The following is a 23,675-nucleotide window of genomic DNA, read 5'->3' as shown; positions in this document are numbered from 1 at the left end:
TTCTCCCATGCTAATTGGCCAAAGTCCACCTACCAAAAGCCAGCTTGCGTTTAGTGTCTCGTCACTCTGTAGCAGCATTTCCTGCCATACAATGATTCTTTTTTAAAACCTTACTCTGTAGGATTTTTCTTTCACATTGTTCCAATTATAATATTGCTAATACACCAAAAAAATCCTCATCCAACCAAATTTAGTGCAAACAAGAAACTGGAAATGCTCCTATAAATAATACAGTAACCAGAACCAATGGCCTATGTAGGGATGGGGTCGAGTATAGATTAAACAGCGCTTTCAGCTGTGTGGTCAACACATCGTCACAGGTAAGCAGCCTCCTCACACTGATATCTACTACATGTAACCTAAACACTGAAGAAAAAAAATACAGGCCGGACAACTTATTTGCATCCAAGTTTATTTTGAAATTCCCTACTCCCCCTGTACAAGAAAAAAAAAAGGACTTTCCACAAAGGCAGCAGTGAACTGTCAGTGATAGTACTTTTCTAGGGAAGGAAAAAGAAAGAAAGTATAAATCACAGTGTGTCTTATCTTCTTTTAAATACTTCTACTGCTGTCATCTTTGGCTGGGTTTCGGCAGACAGCTTTCTGTCAAACCACATTCCTGGGAAGCAAAAGTTTAAGCCAATAGAGCAGGGCTGTGGGCTTTACGTTTTACAGTGCCAATGCAGGAATGTTCTGGACTGTATACCTCTTCTTCATTAACACAAAAGAAAAAAGAAAACAATAAAAATTGAAATAAAAATAAGCCGTTTGTGTTCTCAACACAAACAAATATTACCGCCTGGGGAGATAGCGTATGTCGAATTTCATAAAATTGTATAGACAAAAAATAAATCTACAAAAATGGAGCTAGGTAAATATTACACAACAGTAAACATGTTTTTATTGTATTTTTTACTTCTTTTTTTTTGTTTTTAAACTCTGGTCGAACCTCTACACAAAACCAAAGTTCTTGGTCTTAATGGCTAGCAGGAGTTTCTGTTTGAGTATCTGTTTTGAAGAATATAGTGGTACGTAGAGACGTGAGATGCAGGTGTTGGCTGTGGGGAGGTGCTGGTCATCTGGAGGCCGGATGGTGATGGAGGGCATCGGCTGGAAGCCCTCCTCGCTGGCTGGCAGGGAAGGGCTGGAGGTCCAGAAGTAGACCTGAGGACAAGCAACATCGTAAATCACGTCTGCCATTTCCATAAATGTTACTTTCTGAAAACTTTTGTAATGTTTGTGTGCTGGTAGAAGTCAGAAACAAATGGGAAATGAGAGAGAGAATTATAATATTGAAAACACTCTTGCTCATTCATATCACTTAAAGTCTGACGATGAAATTACAGACTAAAGGCTCGTCTCCACTGGATGCAACTATGACACTTATGTTTCCCTTCAATGGAAACAGAAAATGATCATTCAAACAAAAAGGTGTGGCTCTGTACAAGCCCGGGCTATTGCTCCGTTGCACACCCTAAAAAGATGTCTATGTCTATATCATGATCAAAAAAGTTAATGTTTCTTTTTAACTCAACACCTCCCGTTTGTTTCAAAATAAAAGCCCTCTAGCATCTTTCTGTGGACAAAACAGCTTTATTTGTTACCACAAGTTTTATATTCTGAAATATCTGTAGGACAGTGTTGTGGAGAATTCAGTGACTATTCATTTCGGGAGCAATGCTAGAGTGCCGAATTTTAGTTGATATTTACAAATGAGCAGACGCTGTCAAAAACGGATGTAAATGACATTTATAATGAAATGAATGACACATTCTGGCCAGTATTAAAGGCCAACTCAACGCTGTGTGTGAGGCATCCATCAGCAGGCAGTGTGGCTCTGCTGTGAGTCTTGCGTAATGTACAAACAGTTATTACCAATGTTAAGCATTGAACCACTGAAAGCCACAGGGAGTCCCTTTGTTCTGAAGGATAATGATCACGATGAGAACAGACTTACCAGATCTTGCCTCTCAGTCATGCTCATCTTTTCCACTATGGACCAAAACCAGCGTTTAAACTGCAGTAGCTTGTCTGCATTTTCCCCTGTTGGATGAAGTGCAAGTCTCACTTTGTTAAAGTGAAAACGTACAACCGTAAAACTTTCATTTCCGAATGAATGCAGGAAACCGATAAGACGGGGAAATTAATAGAAGCAGGCACAAAGAAGAGGAGATTTGGACACAGCAGCTTACCAGATTCATCATTGAAGGAAGTGAAGCTAATGAGCATCTGGACGTTAACTTCTCCGCAGCCGTTTACCAGCAGCCTGAAGTCCTCAGCAGTCAGGTCCTCCAGGGCGTTTTTAGGAAGCACATCAAGCAAACCCTTCCTCATTGCCTTCAGACACAGACACACACTACTGGTTTGAATCCACATTTTGGAGACCGACAAAAGAAATGGGTCTGTGTTCCAATAAACGGACACTTTGAGAAAAGGTTTGGGGAAAACGTTAAAGTGTTTTACTCACATGGAGAGGCTGCTCAGCCACCACCAGCATTCTGTGCTCAGCATACTTCCTCACATACTCGTACACGTTGAGAGGAGTCACTGGCATGTTGACCCCACCAGACAGAAGCTCCACCTGAACCACATCAACATATACTTTATTGAACAACATATTTCAGTATTCAGATTCTGCGTTAAAAAAAGAAAATCAGAACCTGAAGCTGTACATTTAAAATCATAGACTGATGCACATAATGCGTATAACTGAAACAGAAAAACTGGCCAATCATAATAGAGTTTCCTCATAAGTTATTGATATTTATATGTTGTATAAGGATGCACTGAATACAGCTGAACCTTAAGGTGTGTATAGATTTTGGCGCATTATGGGTCTGAAATTAGCACAGCATCTAAAAATGAAATAAACATTTCCTCCAGCAACATGCTCAGATCATTGCACCCTCTTGTCCTGGTTTAGTGCAGTGCTATTTTAACTATATACAGCATGGGCCAAGTATCACTTTGATAGCATGTTACAATGCACATGTGGTGACACTGACAGTAATGCGTTTACCTGTCCAGCTCCTTCCTCTTTGCAGAGGTCAATGGCGAAGGCAAGATCCATAGCAGCAAATACTGCGTCTGCTTCACCAGCCTGAGAATGGCGGATTAGCTGCCGCAGGCTCTCATACATGACCGGGTCGAAGAATGCAAAGTCATGCCAGTTCACCTGCAGTAACAAGGATAAGCACATTTAGCAACTTCAGTTGCTGCAAAGCACCAGCATCGGGTAGCGGGGTCCAACAGTGGGTGCCTCTCTTACCTTCCTCCCAAGCAGCACTTTGATGACATGTCTGTTCAACGTGATTGGACAGAGTTCATTTTGAAGCAGACATAACCCCAGTATTCTGTAGAGAAAAACAACATTTAACTTATTGAGTACTACGTTGTTAAAGATGCGACTCATAGTGCCCGACTCTGATCTCGTTTGAAGATTTTGACCAAACTATACCGATTGAAAGTCCCTTCATGTTGAACCAATAAAGCGGACAGTTCATACCTGCCGATGTTACGGAAGCAGTTCAACCGGGCTTCTGTGTTCTTGCCGGGCCGAGGGGAGTAGAAGCCTCTTTTGCCAGGCTGGTAGAAGAGAGGCGCATTGTCGTCCCCGTCGTCTGGGTCGTCCAGCTCCATGTCGACCACACTGCGGGTTGAACCATGGCGCTTACGGTTTTCAAGCTGCTACAACCACACAAAACGCAGGAGGCTGTTTAGAAGCATGTATTGGATGAAGGCCTTTATGTCATTTTATGACTACAGGAGAGAAATATTAGTTGGTATGCTCAACTACAGATTATTTGCGACATAAAACAAATGATTAAACTCTACACATTGGGAGAGGACAGAGTGGAAAAAGAGATGTTGAGTTTACTTGTGCTTTCTCTGGAGTCTCTAAAAGACCCAGGTCCAATATGCTGTCAGCACCATTTTCCCTGGAGGAGAGAAAAGATCAAAGGTTATAGTTACTTCATACAACCTTCATTATGATATAATTTACTCTACTCGCAGAGCACGCGCAAAAAGAGAAAAACAATGTTTGTCACTACAGAGAACAGATCGTTACCTTCCATGTGCAATGAGAAGCTCCATGGCCTCCTCCACCCGGGCTCTGAGAGAATCCTCACTAGCCAGCAGCAGCAGCAGCTGGGCAGGGGACAGCTCCAGCAACATGCCTGTGATTTTACTGGCAAACGCCTGAAGAAGAAGAAAACGCACAGCTGGTGTAAGCGTGGTGAAGGAAGGCTTCAGTTGTTCCAGTTTAGTTGTGTAGTAGTAGTAGTCAAAGTATGTTCCCACTCATTTGAAAATGCATGTGGCTCAATGACGATGATATTTGAATGTGCGACGCCAAATGAATGCAAATCTGCAAGAAGTCAAGAAATGTTGACCTGTTGCAGAAGATTTCTTACCGGCTGCATGGCGTGAACACGTGGGTAGAGCCTTTCACCCAGGGCTTGTCTGTGTGCAGGCAGCGGGTCGGGCTCGTCGCTGGGGTTTCCCTCTGACGAAGGCCTGAAAGGCCGGGTGTCTATGGACAGCTGCCTCCTCGAGTCTCTGCAGAACACAAACACAGGTTTCTCTCGGTCTCGCACAGCAAAAAAAAGTTTTTCGTTTGTTTATTTAAAAAAAGAATTGGAGTTGGAGTTTACCTGTCTCTGTCTCTACGAGATCCTGCTCGAAGCCCTCCGCTTCTCCTCTCTCTTTCCCGGTCTCTGTTTCTCAAGCGCTGCATTAGATCTACAGACACGAACACACACAAATACAAGTTCACAGTTAAGTGGGTGTTTTTTTATGTAGAAGAAAAAAAAATGTTTACTTATGTGATGACTGCTTTAAGCATCATAAAAGTACCATTGAATGCAACAATGAAAGTTCCATAGTACAGTATAGTTTCCATGTATTGTCATACTTGAATTGTAATCGTGATGACACGTACTGCTGGCCTGCATGCCCTTGCTGACACTCTGAACACAGTCCAGATTGGGCAGCTTATCGTTGGAGAGGAGGGCCAGGGCGATGGCCGTGTAGAAGCTGCGGGCAACGCCGCTGCCCTCGCCCGGCTCATCTTTGAAGGTGACCTTCACCCGATGCACGGCCATGGGTGTGGTTGTGCAGCGCCTGCCGAAGTGCGTGTTAAGCTGGCGCATGGTCTGTTGTATTAGCTGGTCTCGATCCCGGTCGACCTCCAGGGCGAGGTCGCGGGACTGCAGGTTCCTCAGCTTCTCCATCTCCCGACGGAACTTGGATTCCTTTACCTCAAAGCCGCCGAGCTCAGTGAGAATCTGGAAATAATAATTAAAACAAAAATCAGAGAGAGAGAGAGACCTTACGAAACTTCATCTGAATTTATTAATTTTTAAGGTTTTTGTTTTGGAAGCCTCTAGCATGAGTTGCAGCACATTCATATCATGTCTTGTCTGTCTACACAGTATATAAACTTAACTGTAAAAGAGATCACAAACACTCAAGCATAGGGACATCAAATTATTACACGAAAATGAAAAAAAAAAAATTAAGTTCCATGTTCTGTCATCTATAATTCCATTACCTTTTCTGATACATTAGTTTTTTTGCCGTGGTATTGTTTCAATATCAAAATATGTATGCAGGGTATCGTATCGGAGTACCAGTTTGGTTATTGTGACAACACTACAAACAAATAACTAAGAGTTGCCCGTCTGCAGCTCTTTACATCTTTTTGAACAGATTGTTCGCAGCCAAACCGGTAAATATTGGATGTGCATTCCACAAGTAGAAAGAAAGAGGATTTTATTGAGATGCCCATGTTGCTTCCTGCTGAGAGTGTCTGCCATTTTAGGCATTTGCTGCATTTCACATGATTATCATGCATGAAAACAGGTCAGGGGTGAAAAAGGTGAGAAGGACATTACTCCTCCGTGGTCCGGGGGCATGCTCCCCCGTAAGAAAAAATTAAATATTCCATATTTTAAAGCATCAATCTGATGCATTTTGAGATACATTTTTTGCCAACCTGGGGAGAGCTGGAGAAACTTAACTACAGCCATGAGTCAAACATTATTATGGCCTCCTTACTAAGTATTATGCAAGCCATTTCATGCCAGCCTGTCACTGCGTCTAACATTTACAGTCAGACCTGCAAACTCATGAGGGGGGCAGTGACGGGCGAGTCATTGCCAAACAGCATCACTCGTCGAGAAGCTGACAAACTATGATCATTATGGGTTTTAATTCTTCTTTTGTCAATACCCAAGTGTGTACACACACACACACACACACACACAGAAGTTTGGGGTCACCCAGACAAATGTTCAGTTTCTTCGCAATTTCTCGCATGGAATATTCTTCATTTCTAAGAACAAGAACAGACTGGCGAGTTTCACATGAAAGTTCTCTTTTTCTGGCCATTTTGAGAGTACAATGGACCCACACATGTGATGCTATGCATAGAAAGGCCAGTTGTATAGCTTCTCTCACCAGCATAACTGTTTTAAGTTGTGCTAACATAATTGCACAAGGGTTTTCTAATCATCCATTAGTCTTCTATGCAATAAGCAAACACAATGTACCATTAGAACAGAGTGATAGTTGCTGGAAATGGGCCTCTATACACCTATGTAGATATTTCATTAAACACCAGACGTTTCCACCTAGAATAGTCATTTACCACATTAACAATGTATAGTGTATTTCTGATTAATTTAATGTTATCTTCATTGAAAAAAACAGTGCTTTTCTTTGAAAAATAAGGACATTTCTAAGTGACCCTAAACTTTTGAACGGTAGTGTGTGTGTGTATATATATGTATTTTGTAGACTTAATAGTTACAATATGCAATACTGCTATAATATACTGAATATTGTTTTGCTACTACTACATTTCACTTCATAATATTACACTTGTATGCCATAATATGTATAATGTACCAGCCTTTTTATTTGACCATATTATGTCATACTGTTGTACCACTTTACTTTGAGGAGACGAGACGTCACTGTTAGTCTAGAACACTGAATAATGTTTCCACCAGGTAAACCTGAACATGCACACCTCTCTCTGTGTGACACGATTATAACCACATAACTATATAGATTATAATTAACTGGAGGATACACTTTTTCCTACACGTAGATCTTAAACCCTTAAATATAAACAGTAGCCCGGCCACCCTACAGAGGAAACTCATTTCGTTTTTTTTATTAAAATAGAAGTTGGATCAAATCGCCATTGTCCTCTCCTTATATGTAGTGAGGTGTCGGTAGGTAGAACTTATATGTAGTGAGGTGTCGGTAGGTAGAACTTATATGTAGTGAGGTGTCGGTAGGTAGAACTAACAGTGCCGCTGACTCGCCGCTCTCTGTCTGATGTCGCACGCTGCCACGGACTCTCCGCTGCCAGTAATCTCATTTGCTGTCTCTCCCAACAACGTTAGCTAACGTGTTAGCAAACTGACTAGCTTGCCATTAAAAAAAAAAAAAAAACTGGTGGGAGGGAAATGAAGCCGCTGTAGACATCTTAACGCTGATTGGCCAAGACTCGACACGTCAAAGATCTTCTATTGCTAAGATGATCACGACCTCAGTTTTTTTCCGTGTCCCACTCCAATCTCAGAAACGGCGGACAGTTGACGCCCCTCTCTCCCAAAAACAAAAACTCTTCGGATCTACACGATTCACGTAGGTTACCTATTTTGGTTTCAAAACGCCGAATTTCGCCGAAAGGTGAGGGATTTTCATGTCTGAATATGTAATGAAGAATCTATTTTTTTTTTTTAACTTAAAATGAAAAACAGATATACAAGTATAAAAGATGGGGTAGTGTTGAGATAATTCCTATAAATAACCTGTAAATAAAAATATATAAAAATGTACCGATCCAGGCTCGGCTCCGACATCCTCCATGAAGACGCGACCAAACAGCTCCAGTGACAGACGCCAGCGGCCAAGCAGCATGTCATGTGAGATCATCATCCCCATGAAACTACAGTGAGGTCTGGACAGACAAAGGAGCACACATTGTGATGCTGTATTTGCATTTTAATATAATTTAAAACAAACTATAGTATATTTAACAATTTAAGATTTTCTTCAGGGCTCGCTCCTGTTAAAAAAAAAAAAGAAGAGTAAAAACAGGCTAAGCCTAGCTAACAAGCTTATTTCTGAGGGGAAATATTAAATGTCACTTGACCTAAATCGACGTCACAAAGCAAGGATTAGTGTGTTTGGTACCTGAATGATGGCAGAGGGGGTCCATCACTTTCAGTGAGGCCAATCTCAGCAAGAAGGCTGCTCTTCAACTGGGCGGCAAGGTCATGAGGTGAAGGGCCTGGTTTTGAGGCCTCCAGCTCCTGCTCTGCTAGCGACTGGTTCTCAGTGCTCCGCTGGCCAGTTTCCATACTCATAACATTCTTCAGGTTGGCCGAGTAAGACATCTTTGTGGGCAGGATCTGTTCCAGTGGGGTTCAGTCGATCTTTAGTAACGTGAACATACGTCTTCTACGTTGACAGTGCGATGATGAAAGAATGGAAATATGAAAATGGGACACAGACCACAGGCTGTGCTCCAATATCCACACTTCAATTTCAGTGTCAGCAAAAAGAACAACCCAAAATATCCATTATTTCTTGCTGTCCATTATTTCCAATGCTCTCAAACGCCACTGGAAATAACGAGAAAATAATAAATCCTGGATAGTATTTTTTCAGAGTCCTATTAAAAAGCCTAGTTATATAAAACCTTTCTATTGTTTGATATGCGTGGATATTAGAACACAGGTGTTAGCGTGTTTGTCCAGTGAAGAGGGTGGTATACCTGAGAGGGGGAGGGTAGAGAGGAGCCCATGTTTACCTCCAGGCAGTTCCTGTCCATGCTCGCCTCAGCCAGGCCTTTGGTTGCCATGTACGAGGAAGAGTACAAGCCCTGAGAGGGACGACCGAACAGATCCTCCTTCCTGGCATTAGGCTGTTGGGGAGGAAGCAAAATTAACTGGAAGCCAAAGACTGCATTGGGCCATTATACAGCTATTGTGTCAATCTAGCTAATTAATTTGTCATGCAGTAAGTATCCACTGCCTCAGCCCAACAACCACTGAACTTGGCTGCAGAACTTTTTTTTTTTAAAAACACTGTTAAAGCTATCATTTAAACTAATAAAGTTGTGACTGAACAAAACTGGCCGGCGTTCCGTGCTTACGTTCACTGTGAGCAGCTACGTCCTGGAGAGTCATTTGATTTGTACATTGCATGCATAAAAGTCAGTTATGGCTGAGCACAAGGTCTGATTAAGACGTGTAGTATGAATGAACACAATGTACAAGATGGATAAAAACGCAAAGTCTGCCCGTTGTATAATTTTCACAGATATCCATTTCTCTTGCCAGCGTTGTTAGGGGATTTAGACGTGCACGTCGGCCATTGTGGTCCCCGGATGACATGCTGGTGTTAAAGGAGGTTTGTGCACTGTGCATCTTTAACCCTTTCATCTTCAAACAAAGAGACTGAACCGCAATCCTGACCTGCAGGAGGTGAGGCTGGTCTGCCAGTGGGATGGCCTCAGCCAGGGGAACGTCGAAGGGGTTGGGTGGGATGCAGCCCAGGAAGGTCATGGAGTCAGAGCGGCGGAAGAAGGGGTGGTTCTGCCCCGTTTCAGCTGGGACTGGGTCCTCATCCTTGTCCTGCAGAGTTGAACCTGAGGTGAAGCACAAACAAAATCTGTCAGCACACAGTCAATGAGTCATGAACGTCAAAAACAGCTTCGAACTGTCATTTTGATACATTATCAGATGAGTTATCTGGCTTACTCTGATTGGTGTCCTCGTCATTCTCATGTTCAGAATCATCATTGTCCAAACCCAGTTCCAGAATCTCTCGATTCCTGTGGATTACAAACACACAAAGAAGTGTTTTTAATGTAATAACCCATTGTTAATCAAATGGCCTAATTACCAGTGTTCTTGCCATTTGCTTCGTCAAGCAAGACAATAGACAAAATTGTGTGAAAACAGGGTTTTGCTCCGGTGGCCATCATATGCAATTATATGGAAGATAATTGTCTAGTGGGTCCTATGAAAATTAAACCCGCTGCAAAAACATAAGCCATGGGACTTTTCTTCTTGTGTGGCAACCAAACACAGCTGCTAAAGTAAACTCTAGTTTTTTTTAAAAAAGACAGCTTTTTAACTGATTTTCTTCAATTACCTCTTTCTGTCCATCTGTGGGGTGTCCAGTGTAGTCTGCTGGTTCATGGCCTTAATCCAGTAGATAAGTGCTTGGAAAACGTAGGCCACGTGTTTCAGCGAGCACACGTCCAGCACAGGGAGCACATCGGAGTGCTCATCATTGTGGGAGCGCATCAGCGATAAGGCGTAGTTCAGGAAGTCGCCCCGCGCCGACATCATGCCCTGGCGAGCCGTCAACAGGGTCGCTGCTCTCCTGAAAGAACACAAAACCAATAACAAGGTTCATACACATTCTGACCAATGATTTCCATGAACAAACATTTTGTGAAATCTCGGTGTAAACATGAAAAAATGAGAAGATGTAGTATTTAAACTAACAATGAGAATACAAAGCATACAGTAAACCTTAAATGACAAATGAATGAGACAATAGTTTGATTAAAAGAATAAACATTTATATAGATGCCTGCTTATATTTTGAGCGTCTTTCTTTTAAAAGCACATTAATTATTTCAAACTCAGCGTAAATGAACGTCATGAACACATGAATATAACACATTTCCATGACTTTTCCAAAAAACTTTTGGGATTTAATTTTTTCAAGGACTTTTCCAGGCCTGGAAATAACCATTTTAAAATTCCATGACTTTTCCAGGTTTTCCATGATCGTAAGAACCCTGCAGCGAGAACGCTACAAATCTGGAGTTCAATAAAAAAAATACAAAGTGACCAAACTATTAAGCGCAAGCACAGTTGGACTGGAATTTAGACATGGACTAAGTTTTATGGCGCTCCTGATTCTTTTCTGTGGTTGCCTCAGTCACTTGTCAGAATTTGGGTGTGTCAAGATGTTGTCCCATGTATTAGTCTGATCAGTTGATAACGGTTTGGTGATTAAGAAAAGATTCCATAATTATAATTTCTTTACCTGCGTCCCTCAAGGGTGCGGAGGCTGGCCTCCTCCCGGGCCGTCATGCGCTCTCTGCGAGCTGAGTGCTGAGATGCGTGGAGCGGGTGACTGGGGTGACCCGGGTCTCCAGCGGACGACAGAGCAGAGCCGTATCTCAACTGAGCCTCGGTGGAGTCCATGATCGACACCATCCAGTTCCAGGTGGGAATCAACTTTTCTTCAACATAGTTCTGGTCCCAACAAAGGAAAAACATTTCACTTTTATTCAACTTAGACGGATACAATTTTTTAAATTGAAAATATGATCATATTGAGCCAAATATGAGGGATAAAAATAAAAAATGTGATTACGTATTTAACAGATGGGAATTAGCAGGGATCCCCTGAAATTATATTTTGTTGCAATTAAATATTACAATACTTTTGGCATTAGCTTCTTTTTGTTGTGTTTTTCAGTCTTTTCAGACCAGTTGGTGTTTCTTCAAGTGTGCACCCCAAAAAAAAAAAAAAAGCACTAACATTAACCCAGAACTTAATATGATTTCTGGTGTTATTGGAAATGTTTGGAACGCACGCACGCACAGTGTGTCCAAACTTCCAAATGTTTTGAAAAGAAGTTAGATACAATTGTGTATTTTGGAAATAATCATATCTAACAAAATATTCTGCTTCAAATTTAAATTAGTTGTTCAACCCTTCTAAAAAATAAAAAAATAAAAAATAAAATAAAAAAAAAATAAAATAAAAAATCACTGCAGTGTGAATGTGGCAAGCTGGAGAGCACACAAGTGCTCTCCAGCTTGCCACATTCACACTGACGAGTTATATTCATTGAAGTTGATTTCATGAAAAAGACTAACACATGTAATCCAATGAATTAGTTATAATTGAGGATTTTGTGGGAGGATTTACATTTTCTGCTGATGGCAAAACCTTTGCAGATTCAAAAACCTCAGAAGATTAAAATGTAAAATAAACAATGTTCAGTACAGCCCTGCATATAAGATAATACACAGATATCATTAACCTCAGGATGCAGAATTTGGGCAGAGGTTTTAAACAACAATCAAAAAATAAATCAAATGATAGCCAATGTCCTCATACCACTATATCATGTATTCATTCTAAACTTGTGGAATGTTTGTTCAGTAATTATTTCCAAAAATCTTGGTGCCTTGACAGGGTAGTGCGATTATTTAGTTCACCACGCGATGGCAGTGATCTTACCTGCAGGTTGACAGCATCCTGGTAGGTGAGCTTTACAGCAGCGGGGTACTGAGAGTAGACTAAATGGTTGTACTTGGGAATCAGACTCATCAGGTCTGAGATCTGCCTTATGACGATGCTGTAAGCCCGGGCCAGGCTGCTGGCAGATGTCAGATAGCTACTGGAGTTGCTGGCCTCCAGAGCCGCTGCAGCCGCACTGGAGCTAATGGCACTGGAGCGACGCAGGTTGGTTGGGTCGATGTATATCAGGCCTGTAGAGCTCGCTGTGAAAGAGACAAAAGATCATTACAGAGACGATCAAGACGCAGCACTTTTGTGACATCCGGAACCACAAACGGACATTTCACAATAAAAGCCCACAGCTCCACTGACCGGCAGGTGTTGAGGAGCTGGAGGGAGCGCTGCCAGCGGCCCTCTGGCTGGGGGTGTTTCTAACAGCCCACTGCATGGAGCGAGGAGCCTGGGCTGCACTGTTGGCATGGGAGGTGCTAGTTGTCCTTTCCAGCGGCTCATCCAACAGGAACGTCTCCTGGTCTACGTCGTCGCTCTGACTGCTGCTGCTGTCCGAGTCACTGGAGTCATTGGACTGGGAGTCATCCTCTGAAAAGAAGGCAGGGACACTGCTGGCGCCTACAGGGAGGAGGAGGAAGAGGATATGGGATAAAGAAAATAAAAGGAGACCAGTTTAATGGCTTTTGTGATCATCTCACCTCCCTGTCTTATTGCTGTCACATCAGACTTATCCAGGCAGGAGTGCGGGTTAGTGAATCACACCACTACAAGGCCAAACACTAATATGATGGTGACAACACTGAAGTCAGAACAGCTGCACTCTGTTGATCACCTTGTGCTAAATAACAGTACTTAATTTTCTGGATTTTGTTTATATTCCTTTACAAAAATTGGAAATTTCCTTAGGGAGAAAGAACAGCATTGTCTCAAATGTACTTAACATTCTAAACAACACTATCATTAGTAAGAAATACATTTTAGATGACCAAGGAGAAGAAAAACACCACGCCATTTGGGAAAGCTTGATTAGTGAGTTACTTCGGTGAAAAGGACAACACTTGTGATGAGTTTTGGTTAAAAATGACAGACACGTAACGGTGGAATGTGAGAAAGTGACGAACTGAAGGAACTCTCAGCAGGAAACTGTATGCACTTTGCAAATTCACTCTTGCCCTGACATCTGTATATGCATTGAAGTAAAGAGGAGCTCCTACCAAAAATAGGAAATGCCAAGGACACCCTACTGCCTGCGAATGAAATACATGGGGTATTCAGCCAGGAACCATTTATCTGCTGTATCATTAGCTCTCCAAACATAAATCCCCACAATTTCAAAATGCTGACCGTTAGGCACCAATGATTTTGTGAGGACTGCATTAGTCTGAAATTCACGGAAAATACACCACAGTGCAGCAAGACAGAAATGCAATTTATATTTAGTAAGCAGTTGGAGCCTCGCAAAGATTTCAGTTTAAGGAGGTCGATAAGAATGGTGACCGCATTTCCACCAGAAAATTAAAAATTAAACAGTTTTGTGAAGGGAGGATGCCGTTGTGAAGAAAATCTAAAATGAAATCTAAACTGAAAGATTAAAAGCAGCCGTTGACCAACCTGCTTCGGAGCCAGCTGTGGCTGCTGTGACGACACTCCTGCGGCCGCTGGCGTTATCCTGGTTGCTGTGGTTACTTTCACTGTCGCTCTCCGTTTCAGCCGCTGCCAGAAGATCTAGCTCCATGTCGCTTCCTGAAAAGCAGAGGCGATGACAAACAGATGCTTTACTCGCTGTTGGGTGCTTCCAAATTCAAGTTCACAAAACATTATGATCTGTGTCATTAATTCCATTGAAAAAAGTAGGGTGTGTCTCACCATCTTCGTCATGCTCATCATGCTGCCCTTCTGCCTCTGCATTTTCCTCTCCCTGTTCCTCTTGGTCGTCATGATGGTCTTCCTCACCGGCTACTCCTTCTACAACTTCAACCTAAAAAGACAAACAAAACAGATCCTAAGAGGGAAAACTTTGAGGCAAGACAGAGCTCATTCTCACCTAAAAATATACAGTAATAGGAAGTGAATTAAAAAGATTCATCCAAAACTCAGTGAAATCATGCGTTGTAAATAACAACTCTCTAGGGCTCTAGGTGGCATCATACTTTCTTGGAAACTAGTCACCAATAAACATGTTTTCACTTGCATGCAAAGTTCATTAAGACCTTAATGACTTTATAATGAGGCTCCCCACCTCTTCCACATCTGCTGACACAATGTCATCCTGCTCCTCGTCTCTTCCTCTGACGGGCTGAGACTGGCTGCTGCGCCGAGGCTGGGGGTTCCTGATGATATAAGAGGCAGCTGTCTGACTGGAGCTGGGGGGAAATGAAGCACAATACCAGAAGTCATTACAGCTTGTAAATACAAAAAGACTAAAAATCAAGCATCTTCTGTTGCTTTTGGTTTCCTTACTCAAAGTGAAAATCTAGTGAATGACTCAATGATTTCACACGTGTCTCCATCTTCACATGGGGGCTTTTACCCGACTAATTGACCTTGCACATTTTAAATCATCCACAACACAGTGACAATAAAGATGGGAAAACAAGGGCACTACAACAGGGTTCATACACATTTTGACCAATGGATTTCCATGACTTTTAAATGACTTTAAACCAAATTTCCATGACCAAACATTTTGTGCAACCTCGGTGTAAACATGAAAAAGTGAGAAAGTATTTAAACTAACAATGAGAATTCAAAAGCATACAGTAAACCATAAATTACACAAATGAATGAGACAATAGTTTGATTAAAAGAATAAACATTTATATAGATGCCTGCTTATATTTTGAGCGTCTTTCTTTTAAAAGCATATTCATTATTTCAAACTCAGCGTAAATGAACGACATGAACACATGAATATAATACATTTCCATGACTTTTCCAAAACTTTTGGGATTTTATTTTTTTCCAAGGACCTTTCCAGGCCTGGAAATAACCATTTTAAAATTCCATGACTTTTCCAGGTTTTCCATGACCGTAAGAATCCTGTTAAAACAAACTGACCTGCTGGACTGGTCAGGTGAGGGTCTTGGAGGCAGCGGTTCCACAGAGAAGAGCTCCTCGCTGCCCTGAACGGCGTCTATGCTGGTGCTGGCCAAAGTGAACGGAGCAGTGGGTCTCGCTATCCCCATTCGCACCGGCACGATCAGCGACTCTGCTACGTTACACAGCTCCTCCACCGCGTACGGAAGTAGCGCTTGGAAAACCCGTCGACATTTCCCAATGGGCTGGGGGATGAAGTTGCTGGAAGATTTTAAAAAAATAATTAAAAGGCGTGTTTATTTGGTCTCATTGTGTAGTCCCAATTGTGTGGTAGAATTGAGCGGATGTAACTTAAGTTACAAATAATTCCAACAGCCTTTGATGAAAACTTTGCTTGAAAACCTTAACGAAGTGTGTTCTTACTTTTTCTTCTTGGACGAGGCCATCTCCACGCTGAGGATGACGAATACCCGGGCTACAGAGCGCAGGAACCTCCTGGTGACATTGACTGCCTCTTCTCTCCGGCCGGGAGTGTACTTGTTCTGCAGCTCTTTCACTAGTGTACCCAGCAAGGTGTCTATAAACTAATACATGAGAACAAAAACAAAACTGATGAACAAAATACTTACTCAAGGGCAAGTAACAGCAATACAAATCAAAGAAGGTGCATTACTGGTAATATGGGAGGTGAGAATTATTCAGAAATGGGACATTTTATTTCACATTGCGTCAAATAAGTGTGAAGTCGAGGAGGAAAACAATTGTCTTGTTCCTGAAGCAGACAAACTAACTGGACTTACAGTGATGTCAGGCGCACACTTGACAATGAGGCAGTGGGTGAAACAGTCAAGGCGAATGGTGCCACTTTGTTGATTTAAGTAGACCTGCTCTTCAGGGAGGAGGTGGGCAATTCTGCTGCTGGCACTCAGTCTAGGACATACAAAACAGAAATACTCAAAATACGTGCGTGTCACTTTTCAGTTATTTGAGCACCACAAACTAAATGACACTCAGTCAAGCTCTTCTTAAGCGTTTTGCAGCAATACTTACGGGTCTTTATTCTCCTGAGAGCCAAACATGATCATAGACTTCAGGGCGTTCCAGTCCTGCAGAACCCTCTCAAGAGCCAGCTGTGCAAAGCGGGGAGGTTCTAGATCGTGGTCTGGCATGTCAGAGTCTGAAAGAGAGGAAAGAAGAAGAACGTTGTCATACACCAGATGCCTCGGAGGATTTTATTTTGTAAAAAATCCCCCCTCTAGACCACGGTTAGTACTGAAAGAAGTGAGTGGGGAGATAATCTTGTGTAAAGGTTGGGTAATATGCGAGAGGGATCCTGAACCTACCTTCTGCATTCGCAGCCTTGCGGTTCCTGTCTTCTCTAATGCGTGGCGGCCTGTACTGACAGTGCTCAACACTCTGCCTGGCAACAGTCTGCACTAGGAATAGTAATATATGCTCTCCCCTGCAGATGGGAATAAAAAAGAAAAAATTGGTCAGAAATATAACTTCAGCCTCACTATCAAGTACCTTCTGTGTAAAAATAATATCATCACGCTGATTTAGTCAGAAATGCCTGCAGTTATTTGCCAATTATGAAGTACAGAAAAGACGCAACACTAACTGCAGGTTGGAGATTAACACAGAGAAAAGAGGGGTCTTACCTGCTGTTGGGTGTTGTGACCAGGTTGGTGGTTGTGAGTAACCTGTACAGCAGATCCAGACGAGCAGCCTTCTGACCGGCGATCAGCGTCTTACACTTACATTTCTCCCAGCAGTCACAGTATGCTGTGGGAGAGGTCCTCTTCAGCCTGGGAAAGAACAGAAACAAAGTTATGGCGATACGTACAAACCCAGTGTTGAACGCAGCCGGTGAAAAGTAAATGGTAAAAAGATGAAAACCTTTCACAAAGATTTAACGAGGCCAACGCTCAAAACTAGGACTTACTTGCAGTCGTGTCCTTTGTGACACACCCTTGCACACTCCGTGCAGCAGCAGAGGGACTCCAGCAAACCGCAGGTCCGACATTCAAAGATATCCTAAATGCAAAGTCAGTGATGAGAAACGGGCACATTTTCATTATAAATGGGTTCATACACATCTATACAAATACATTTCCAAGATCTTTGCCATGCCAACACTTTCTGGGTTCATGTATTTTTCCAAAAGTTCTCCAGGCCTGGAAATTGCCCTTTTTTCAAATGATGTGACTTTTAAAGTATTTTCATGACCGCATAAACCCTGATACAGAGAGAGATTAACAAAAACTGTCTCCAAAATTAGTGAGGTTACACTTATGAGGTGGAGGGCTCCCTGAAGCTACAAAAGTTGACCTGGCAAGCTGTTCAATGTTCCCTCAAATTCTTTTCAGCACTGAACAAATGGTTGTTTTTTTTCGAGCGCACATTTCAGCACTGTGAGCAATTCGCAACCACGCGACCTGCCGAAAATGACCACAAGCCTGCGTTAGCCATAGGGGATTCAAAGAGATGACAGCAAATGCATCAATATGTATACAAGGTTGATATTTATTCAATATCCTTTATAATGGCTGAGCCTTGGGAACATTTTAATGATGGTGTTTTACCAGTCAGTTTAGTTGAACTTAAAGGATCTTTGTTGAACTTCAATTAGGGGAGGTTATGACTGGTTATGACTGATAATGATATATATAAAAAATAAAAGTATCAAAGATGTTTAGTCATTTCTCAGCAGGTACAACATTTAAGTGGAACTTCATTGAAAGAAAAATGCTAATGCAGTGCTTAACAATAATTATAGGCCTATTAAATTGACATGGTGTCACTTTTCCTAAAGGTAGCCTATATAAACAATGTAATAACTTCATATTCTTCATATTTAAATATGTCTGAAAGTTTCATCCTACCTCTGTCAGTTTGGACTATTTCATCTAGCTACTCATGTTTGAATGTTAGGCAGACCTTTTTCTGGGGCGCCTGCTCTGCCTTTCTTTTCGCCATGGTAGCCTATAACTGCTGGAGCAGGGCCCCCCTATTATAACTGTAGGGGAAACACTGCAGTGTGTAATGCTGCTATAGAGCAGGCTACGACAAGTCACTTTTTCCCCAGATGAGTGCTTTTCCTCTCATTTCGGTGTAATGATATCCTCTAGGGCTGACCTGGTTTATGTGCTCAGCTCCAGTCCAAGTGAAACTGCAGGTGTCATTGCAGCAGAGAACATAGAGGGGCGAATCATCTGGGTTGGTCCCCGAGGGGCAAATCATTTCCATGAACACAGTGTCTGCTTCCTCCTTCTCCGCAATGCCCGGGTCACCCACTGTGTTAGACATTTGGAGGAAAATATGGAAACAGGAGGAATGCCAGTTACAACATGGAGTCAGCTGTTGTAAGCATAGCAGCTAAAGAGGTCAAGATTCACATAACTCAGTCAACCTCTAATGTCCCAGCTGTTAAATCACCTTAAAATGGCATCAGATTCCCAAAAAGTGAGATGTTTTCTCAGAATATGTTCACAAAAAGTAGTGGGTCATACAAACTTCAGTATAATGTGCACAATACTAGGCGGGCATTTGAATACAGGTTTGAAATCCTAACAGTCTCCCTTAAAATGACAAACTAGTTGACAACAGAAAGATGACTTATTAACTTACCCTTGGCCATTTTCTGAGCAGCCTCCAGTACAGTGATGGCTGCAGGGTAGGCTCTCCCACTGACTCCCAGCATGAATGGGGTCATTCCACGGGCATCCCTGTCAAAGAACATCAACAAGGACACACATGAGGGACAGATAAACAAGCTAAATAAACACTGAATGTCAGATAAAGAAAGGAAAGTGCATTCGTTTTGTTACAGTAAGCACTAAGGAAGTATGAGCGTATAGAAATAAAGAAACGTACTTGGCAGAGAGTAGCCCCCGTAGGTGTGGCCTCAGAACAACACTGTCACACATCAGCTTTAGGATAAGGTGGGCGTTGGCCTTCCTGTCTTTAGATTCTACCACAGATGGCTCAGTGGACGGCCCTGCTCAAAAGGAGAGGACAAAGCATTAGATGACAGACGCAACACGTGTGACCACGAGTGTATGAAAACAAAAAAAAGTACAGTCAAACCAAACCAGTTGATTTTAGTGTGTGCCGTTGAAACACACTAATCTCCCACAATGCAATACTCAAAAGAAGCAGAAGATTTGCTCACAGCCGGAAGGTTTGAAATAAATTGAGGGTGGTGGTGCAACAGCTCCAAAGAAATCCAGGAAAAAATAAATAAATATACTATATAAATATTAAATCTTTGGAAAAAACATTTGATGTCTCTTTGTGAAGCAGTAGTAGGACTACTAATATGTGTAGAACCAGGATGTAGTATAGGTTTGGGACACAGCTCCTTTTTGTTCCTCCTCTATGATGAAGATGTACCGAAATTTCCAGCATATAAGCCGCTACTTTTTTTTCACACGCTTTGAGACTGCGGCTTTTACAACGATGCGGCTAATTGATGGATTTTCATAGGCCAACAACCATAGTGCAGTGTTTTAGGTTTTAGAACAAGACCTTCAATGACCAGGGATGAAAACGGGTCAGGGGTGAAAAAGGTGAGAAGGATATTACCCCTTTAGGGAGGTCCGGGGGCATGCTCCCTCGTAAGAAAAATGTAAATATTCCATATTTTAAAGCATCAATCTGATGCATTTTGACATGCATTTTTTGCCAACCTGGGGAGAGCTGAAGAAACTTAACTTCAGCCATGAGTCAAACATTAATACGGCCTCCTTACTAAGTATTATGCAAGCCATTTCTCACACACACACACACACACACACACACACACGTTCAAAAGTTTGGGGTCACCCAGACAAATGTTCAGTTTCTTCGCAATTTCTCGCATGGAATATTCTTCATTTCTAAGAACAAGAACAGACTGGCGAGTTTCACATGAAAGTTCTCTTTTTCTGGCCATTTTGAGAGTACAATGGACCCACACATGTGATGCTATGCATAGGAAGGCCAGTTGTATAGCTTCTTTCACCAGCATAACTGTTTTAAGTTGTGCTAACATAATTGCACAAGGGTTTTCTAATCATCCATTAGTCTTCTATGCAATAAGCAAACACAATGTACCATTAGAACAGAGTGATAGTTGCTGGAAATGGGCCTCTATACACCTATATAGATATTTCATTAAAACCCAGACGTTTCCACCTAGAATAGTCATTTACCACATTAACAATGTATAGTGTATTTCGGATTAATTTAATGTTATCTTCATTGAAAAAAACAGTGCTTTTCTTTGAAAAAAAAGGACATTTCTAAGTGACCCCAAACTTTTGAACGGTAGTGTGTGTGTGTATATATATATATTTTGTAGACTTAATAGTTACAATATGCAATACTGCTATACTATACTGAATATTGTTTTGCTACTACTACATTTCACTTCATAATATTACACTTATATGCCATAATATGTATAATGTACCAGCCTTTTTATTTGACCATATTATGTCATACTTATACCACTTTACTTTGAGGAGACGAGACGTCACTGTTGGTCTAGAACACTGAATAATGTTTCCACCAGTAAACCTGAACATGCACACCTCTCTCTATGTGACATGATTATAACCACATAACTATATAGATTATAATTAACTGGAGGAAACACTTTTTCCCACACGTAGATCTTAAACCCTTAAATATAAACAGGAGCCCGGCCACCCTACGGAGGAAACTCATTTCGTTTTTTTTTTATTAAAATAAAAGTTGGGCAAAATCTCCACTTGTCCTCTCCTTATATGTAGTGAGGTGTCAGTAGGTAGGACTGCAGTGCAGCTGAGTCGCCGCTCTTCTGTCTGACGTCACACGCTGCCACGGACTCTCCGCTGCCAGTAATCTCACTCGCTGTCTCTCCAACAACGTTAGCTAACGTGTTAGCAAGCTGACTAGCTTGCCATTTAAAAAAAACTGGTGGGAGGGAAATGAAGCCGCTGTAGACATCTTAACGCTGATTGGCCAAGACTCGACAAAGATCTTCTATTGCTAAGATGATCGCGACCTCAGTTTTTTTCCGTGTCCCACTCCAATCTCAGAAACGGCGGACAGTTGACGCCCCTCTCTCCCAAAAACAAAAACTCTTTGGATCTACACGATTCACGTAGATTACGGAAATTACGGTACTTTACCTGGTATGGTGGAGGTGCTGGGTCCCTGGCTAGTCCCAGTGGAGGCAGTGGTGAGTGAACCCACAGCTGGTGCTAGAATGAAGTCAATGTCACCGTCTGTTGATTGAATAAAAACAGTCTTTGTATTTCACTTCAGTTAAGAGAGACTTCACTGCAAAGTATCATTCAAATCAGGCAGAGGAAGTAGAGTTTACAACACAGCAGTTGATACTCTTTCAATTCAGGCAGGATTTTTAGAACTTTGGAAATCTTCCACACGGTCTGGACTGCACTGTGGCCAAAGTAGAGAAAGGATCTCGTTTTTGGCTGGAATACCGCATTGTAACGCCTCAACTGGGAGTCCATTTATATTATTGCTTTTTGCTGAAGACATTTTTCTGTCTGAAAGGGACAGGGTTCATACACATTTTGACCAATGGATTTCCATGACCAAACATTTTGTGAAATCTCGGTGTAAACATGAAAAAGTGAGAAAATGTAGTATTTAAACTAACTATGAGAATTCAAAAGCATACAGTAAACCTTAAATGACACAAAAGAATGACACTAGTTTGATTAAAAAAATAAACATTTATATAGATGCCTGTATGTATGCCTGCTTATATTTTGAGCGTCTTTCTTTTAAAAGCATATTCATTATTTCAAACTCAACGTAAATGAACGTCATGAACACATGAATATAATACATTTACATGACTTTTCCAGAACTTTTGGGATTACATTTTTTTTCAAAGACTTTTCCAGGCCTGGAAATAACCATTTTACAACTCCAGGACTTTTCCAGGTTTTCCATGACCATAAGAACCCTAAAAGGATCTTAAAGGGCAGACAAAGTTAATCTGAATTATACAATCTTGCAGAAAAGCACTGACCAGGGTCCATGGGTGGGGGGTCTGGCACCCAGCTGGGCGGGGCAATGGGTGGAGACACTGGGTCTTGGTGGTCGCTGGATGACGGGCCGGACTCATGGCGGCCAAGACCTGCAGCTCTCAGAGACCTCCGCATCATCTCCCTCAGACGAAGCCTGGTGACAACACAAAATAATTAACAACATATGGCTCTGAAATTAAGACCACCGCTGTTTTCAAATTACTGGACAACATTGGAGGCAAAAAGTTTCCATTCTTATTCGAGAGCCGTGTGTGAAAATTGCGTAACGGGTTACTTGCCCTCTGCTGCTGGAGGAGCCGGTCCTATTCCCAGAACTGTTGCTCGAGACCACAGAGATGGCGTTGGCAATTGCCTCCACAGCAGATAGACGCTCTGCAAATGTGTTTCTCTCTGACCGTTCAGCTTCTGGAATAAAACAGCATGGTCACTTTGCATAGAGAAAAGAGACGCAGGCATTCAAAGTAATTTTCTTCCTTTTCTAATAATGGAAAAGAGACACTGGGAAAAGAAATGTGACTAACAAGGAAATCAAAATACACTACTTTTGAGATCACACTCAAACGTCAAAAGGATTTATTATGTTGACTTTAGGCCTAGCTCTCCTGATATCGATTGTCTCTGAAGCACCAGCTTACCTTCCTCCTCTTTGGTCTCCTTGTTACTAACAGGGAAGCACACAGAGACGGCAGCATGGAGGATGTTGCGGTTCCCATCACAGCGATGATTCAGAAGTGCTCCGAGGGCCTGGCTACCCTGATCCAACAGGAACGCCTGCTCAAGGTTCACCAGGTACTGCCGGCACGCCTCGTAGTCACAACGCAGCACATGCTGCATCAGCGTTTGTTTCTGAAGGGCACAAAGATGAAGGGAGTACCGATTAGTATTGATCATTTGGACGCCTTGGCTGTTTCTATAGATTTATGGTTAGAAAGCAATAGAAACACTACACTAAAAACAGATTTATTCTCTTTTTTACATTGTATTCATAAAGAGCTTGCGTTTACCTCGACAGCCATGATAATAATAGCAGCTTTCTTTTTAATTGTAGAGTTAGAAGGGAGGTTGGCCAGAGAGTGCACCCCCATTCCCAAGCTGTTTATAGGAGGCAAGTCCAACCAATCAGGATCTCGAATTCCACCCATGCAGTCTTTAGCCATGGGGTAGATTGTGCCGTTTCCATCTCTAAGGATGATGGGAGATTCCTGGGAGAAAAACAACATTTTAGATTTGTATATATAAGGCGTGTGCAAAACTGCAAAAACATGTCACCTATTTGGG

The 23,675-nt window shown here is 42.0% G+C and overlaps 1 protein-coding gene across 1 annotated transcript in view; it reads right to left on the bottom strand.

Moving 5' to 3' along the window:
• Positions 1–401: 401 nt before the first annotated feature.
• Positions 402–23,675, bottom strand: part of ubr5 (ubiquitin protein ligase E3 component n-recognin 5) — a gene marked incomplete at its 5' end in the record, with an annotated part of 38,480 nt that continues 15,206 nt past the window's right edge. Inside the window, 39 exons of the mRNA XM_079227753.1 lie at positions 402–1,164; positions 1,958–2,043; positions 2,193–2,337; positions 2,468–2,581; positions 3,020–3,175; positions 3,269–3,353; positions 3,506–3,684; positions 3,878–3,938; positions 4,070–4,200; positions 4,416–4,560; positions 4,656–4,743; positions 4,943–5,288; positions 7,858–7,978; positions 8,215–8,432; positions 8,834–8,947; positions 9,501–9,673; positions 9,786–9,859; positions 10,183–10,416; positions 11,092–11,303; positions 12,301–12,563; positions 12,673–12,930; positions 13,924–14,055; positions 14,179–14,290; positions 14,552–14,675; positions 15,370–15,609; positions 15,772–15,932; positions 16,149–16,278; positions 16,399–16,525; positions 16,692–16,810; positions 17,010–17,156; positions 17,294–17,385; positions 18,487–18,644; positions 18,979–19,076; positions 19,225–19,348; positions 21,507–21,602; positions 22,379–22,530; positions 22,676–22,802; positions 23,033–23,243; positions 23,402–23,599. Of these exons, the coding sequence (XP_079083879.1) occupies positions 952–1,164; positions 1,958–2,043; positions 2,193–2,337; positions 2,468–2,581; positions 3,020–3,175; positions 3,269–3,353; positions 3,506–3,684; positions 3,878–3,938; positions 4,070–4,200; positions 4,416–4,560; positions 4,656–4,743; positions 4,943–5,288; positions 7,858–7,978; positions 8,215–8,432; positions 8,834–8,947; positions 9,501–9,673; positions 9,786–9,859; positions 10,183–10,416; positions 11,092–11,303; positions 12,301–12,563; positions 12,673–12,930; positions 13,924–14,055; positions 14,179–14,290; positions 14,552–14,675; positions 15,370–15,609; positions 15,772–15,932; positions 16,149–16,278; positions 16,399–16,525; positions 16,692–16,810; positions 17,010–17,156; positions 17,294–17,385; positions 18,487–18,644; positions 18,979–19,076; positions 19,225–19,348; positions 21,507–21,602; positions 22,379–22,530; positions 22,676–22,802; positions 23,033–23,243; positions 23,402–23,599 (5,964 nt within the window). The 3' untranslated portion in view covers positions 402–951. The remainder of the gene's footprint in view (positions 1,165–1,957; positions 2,044–2,192; positions 2,338–2,467; positions 2,582–3,019; positions 3,176–3,268; positions 3,354–3,505; positions 3,685–3,877; positions 3,939–4,069; positions 4,201–4,415; positions 4,561–4,655; positions 4,744–4,942; positions 5,289–7,857; positions 7,979–8,214; positions 8,433–8,833; positions 8,948–9,500; positions 9,674–9,785; positions 9,860–10,182; positions 10,417–11,091; positions 11,304–12,300; positions 12,564–12,672; positions 12,931–13,923; positions 14,056–14,178; positions 14,291–14,551; positions 14,676–15,369; positions 15,610–15,771; positions 15,933–16,148; positions 16,279–16,398; positions 16,526–16,691; positions 16,811–17,009; positions 17,157–17,293; positions 17,386–18,486; positions 18,645–18,978; positions 19,077–19,224; positions 19,349–21,506; positions 21,603–22,378; positions 22,531–22,675; positions 22,803–23,032; positions 23,244–23,401; positions 23,600–23,675) is intronic.

The sequence above is a fragment of the Taurulus bubalis genome (assembly GCF_910589615.1).
Source record: "Taurulus bubalis genome assembly, chromosome: 12".
Lineage (NCBI taxonomy): Eukaryota > Metazoa > Chordata > Actinopteri > Perciformes > Cottidae > Taurulus > Taurulus bubalis.
Note: the sequence above shows the minus strand (reverse complement) of the source record. Positions and strands in the feature narration are given on the sequence as shown.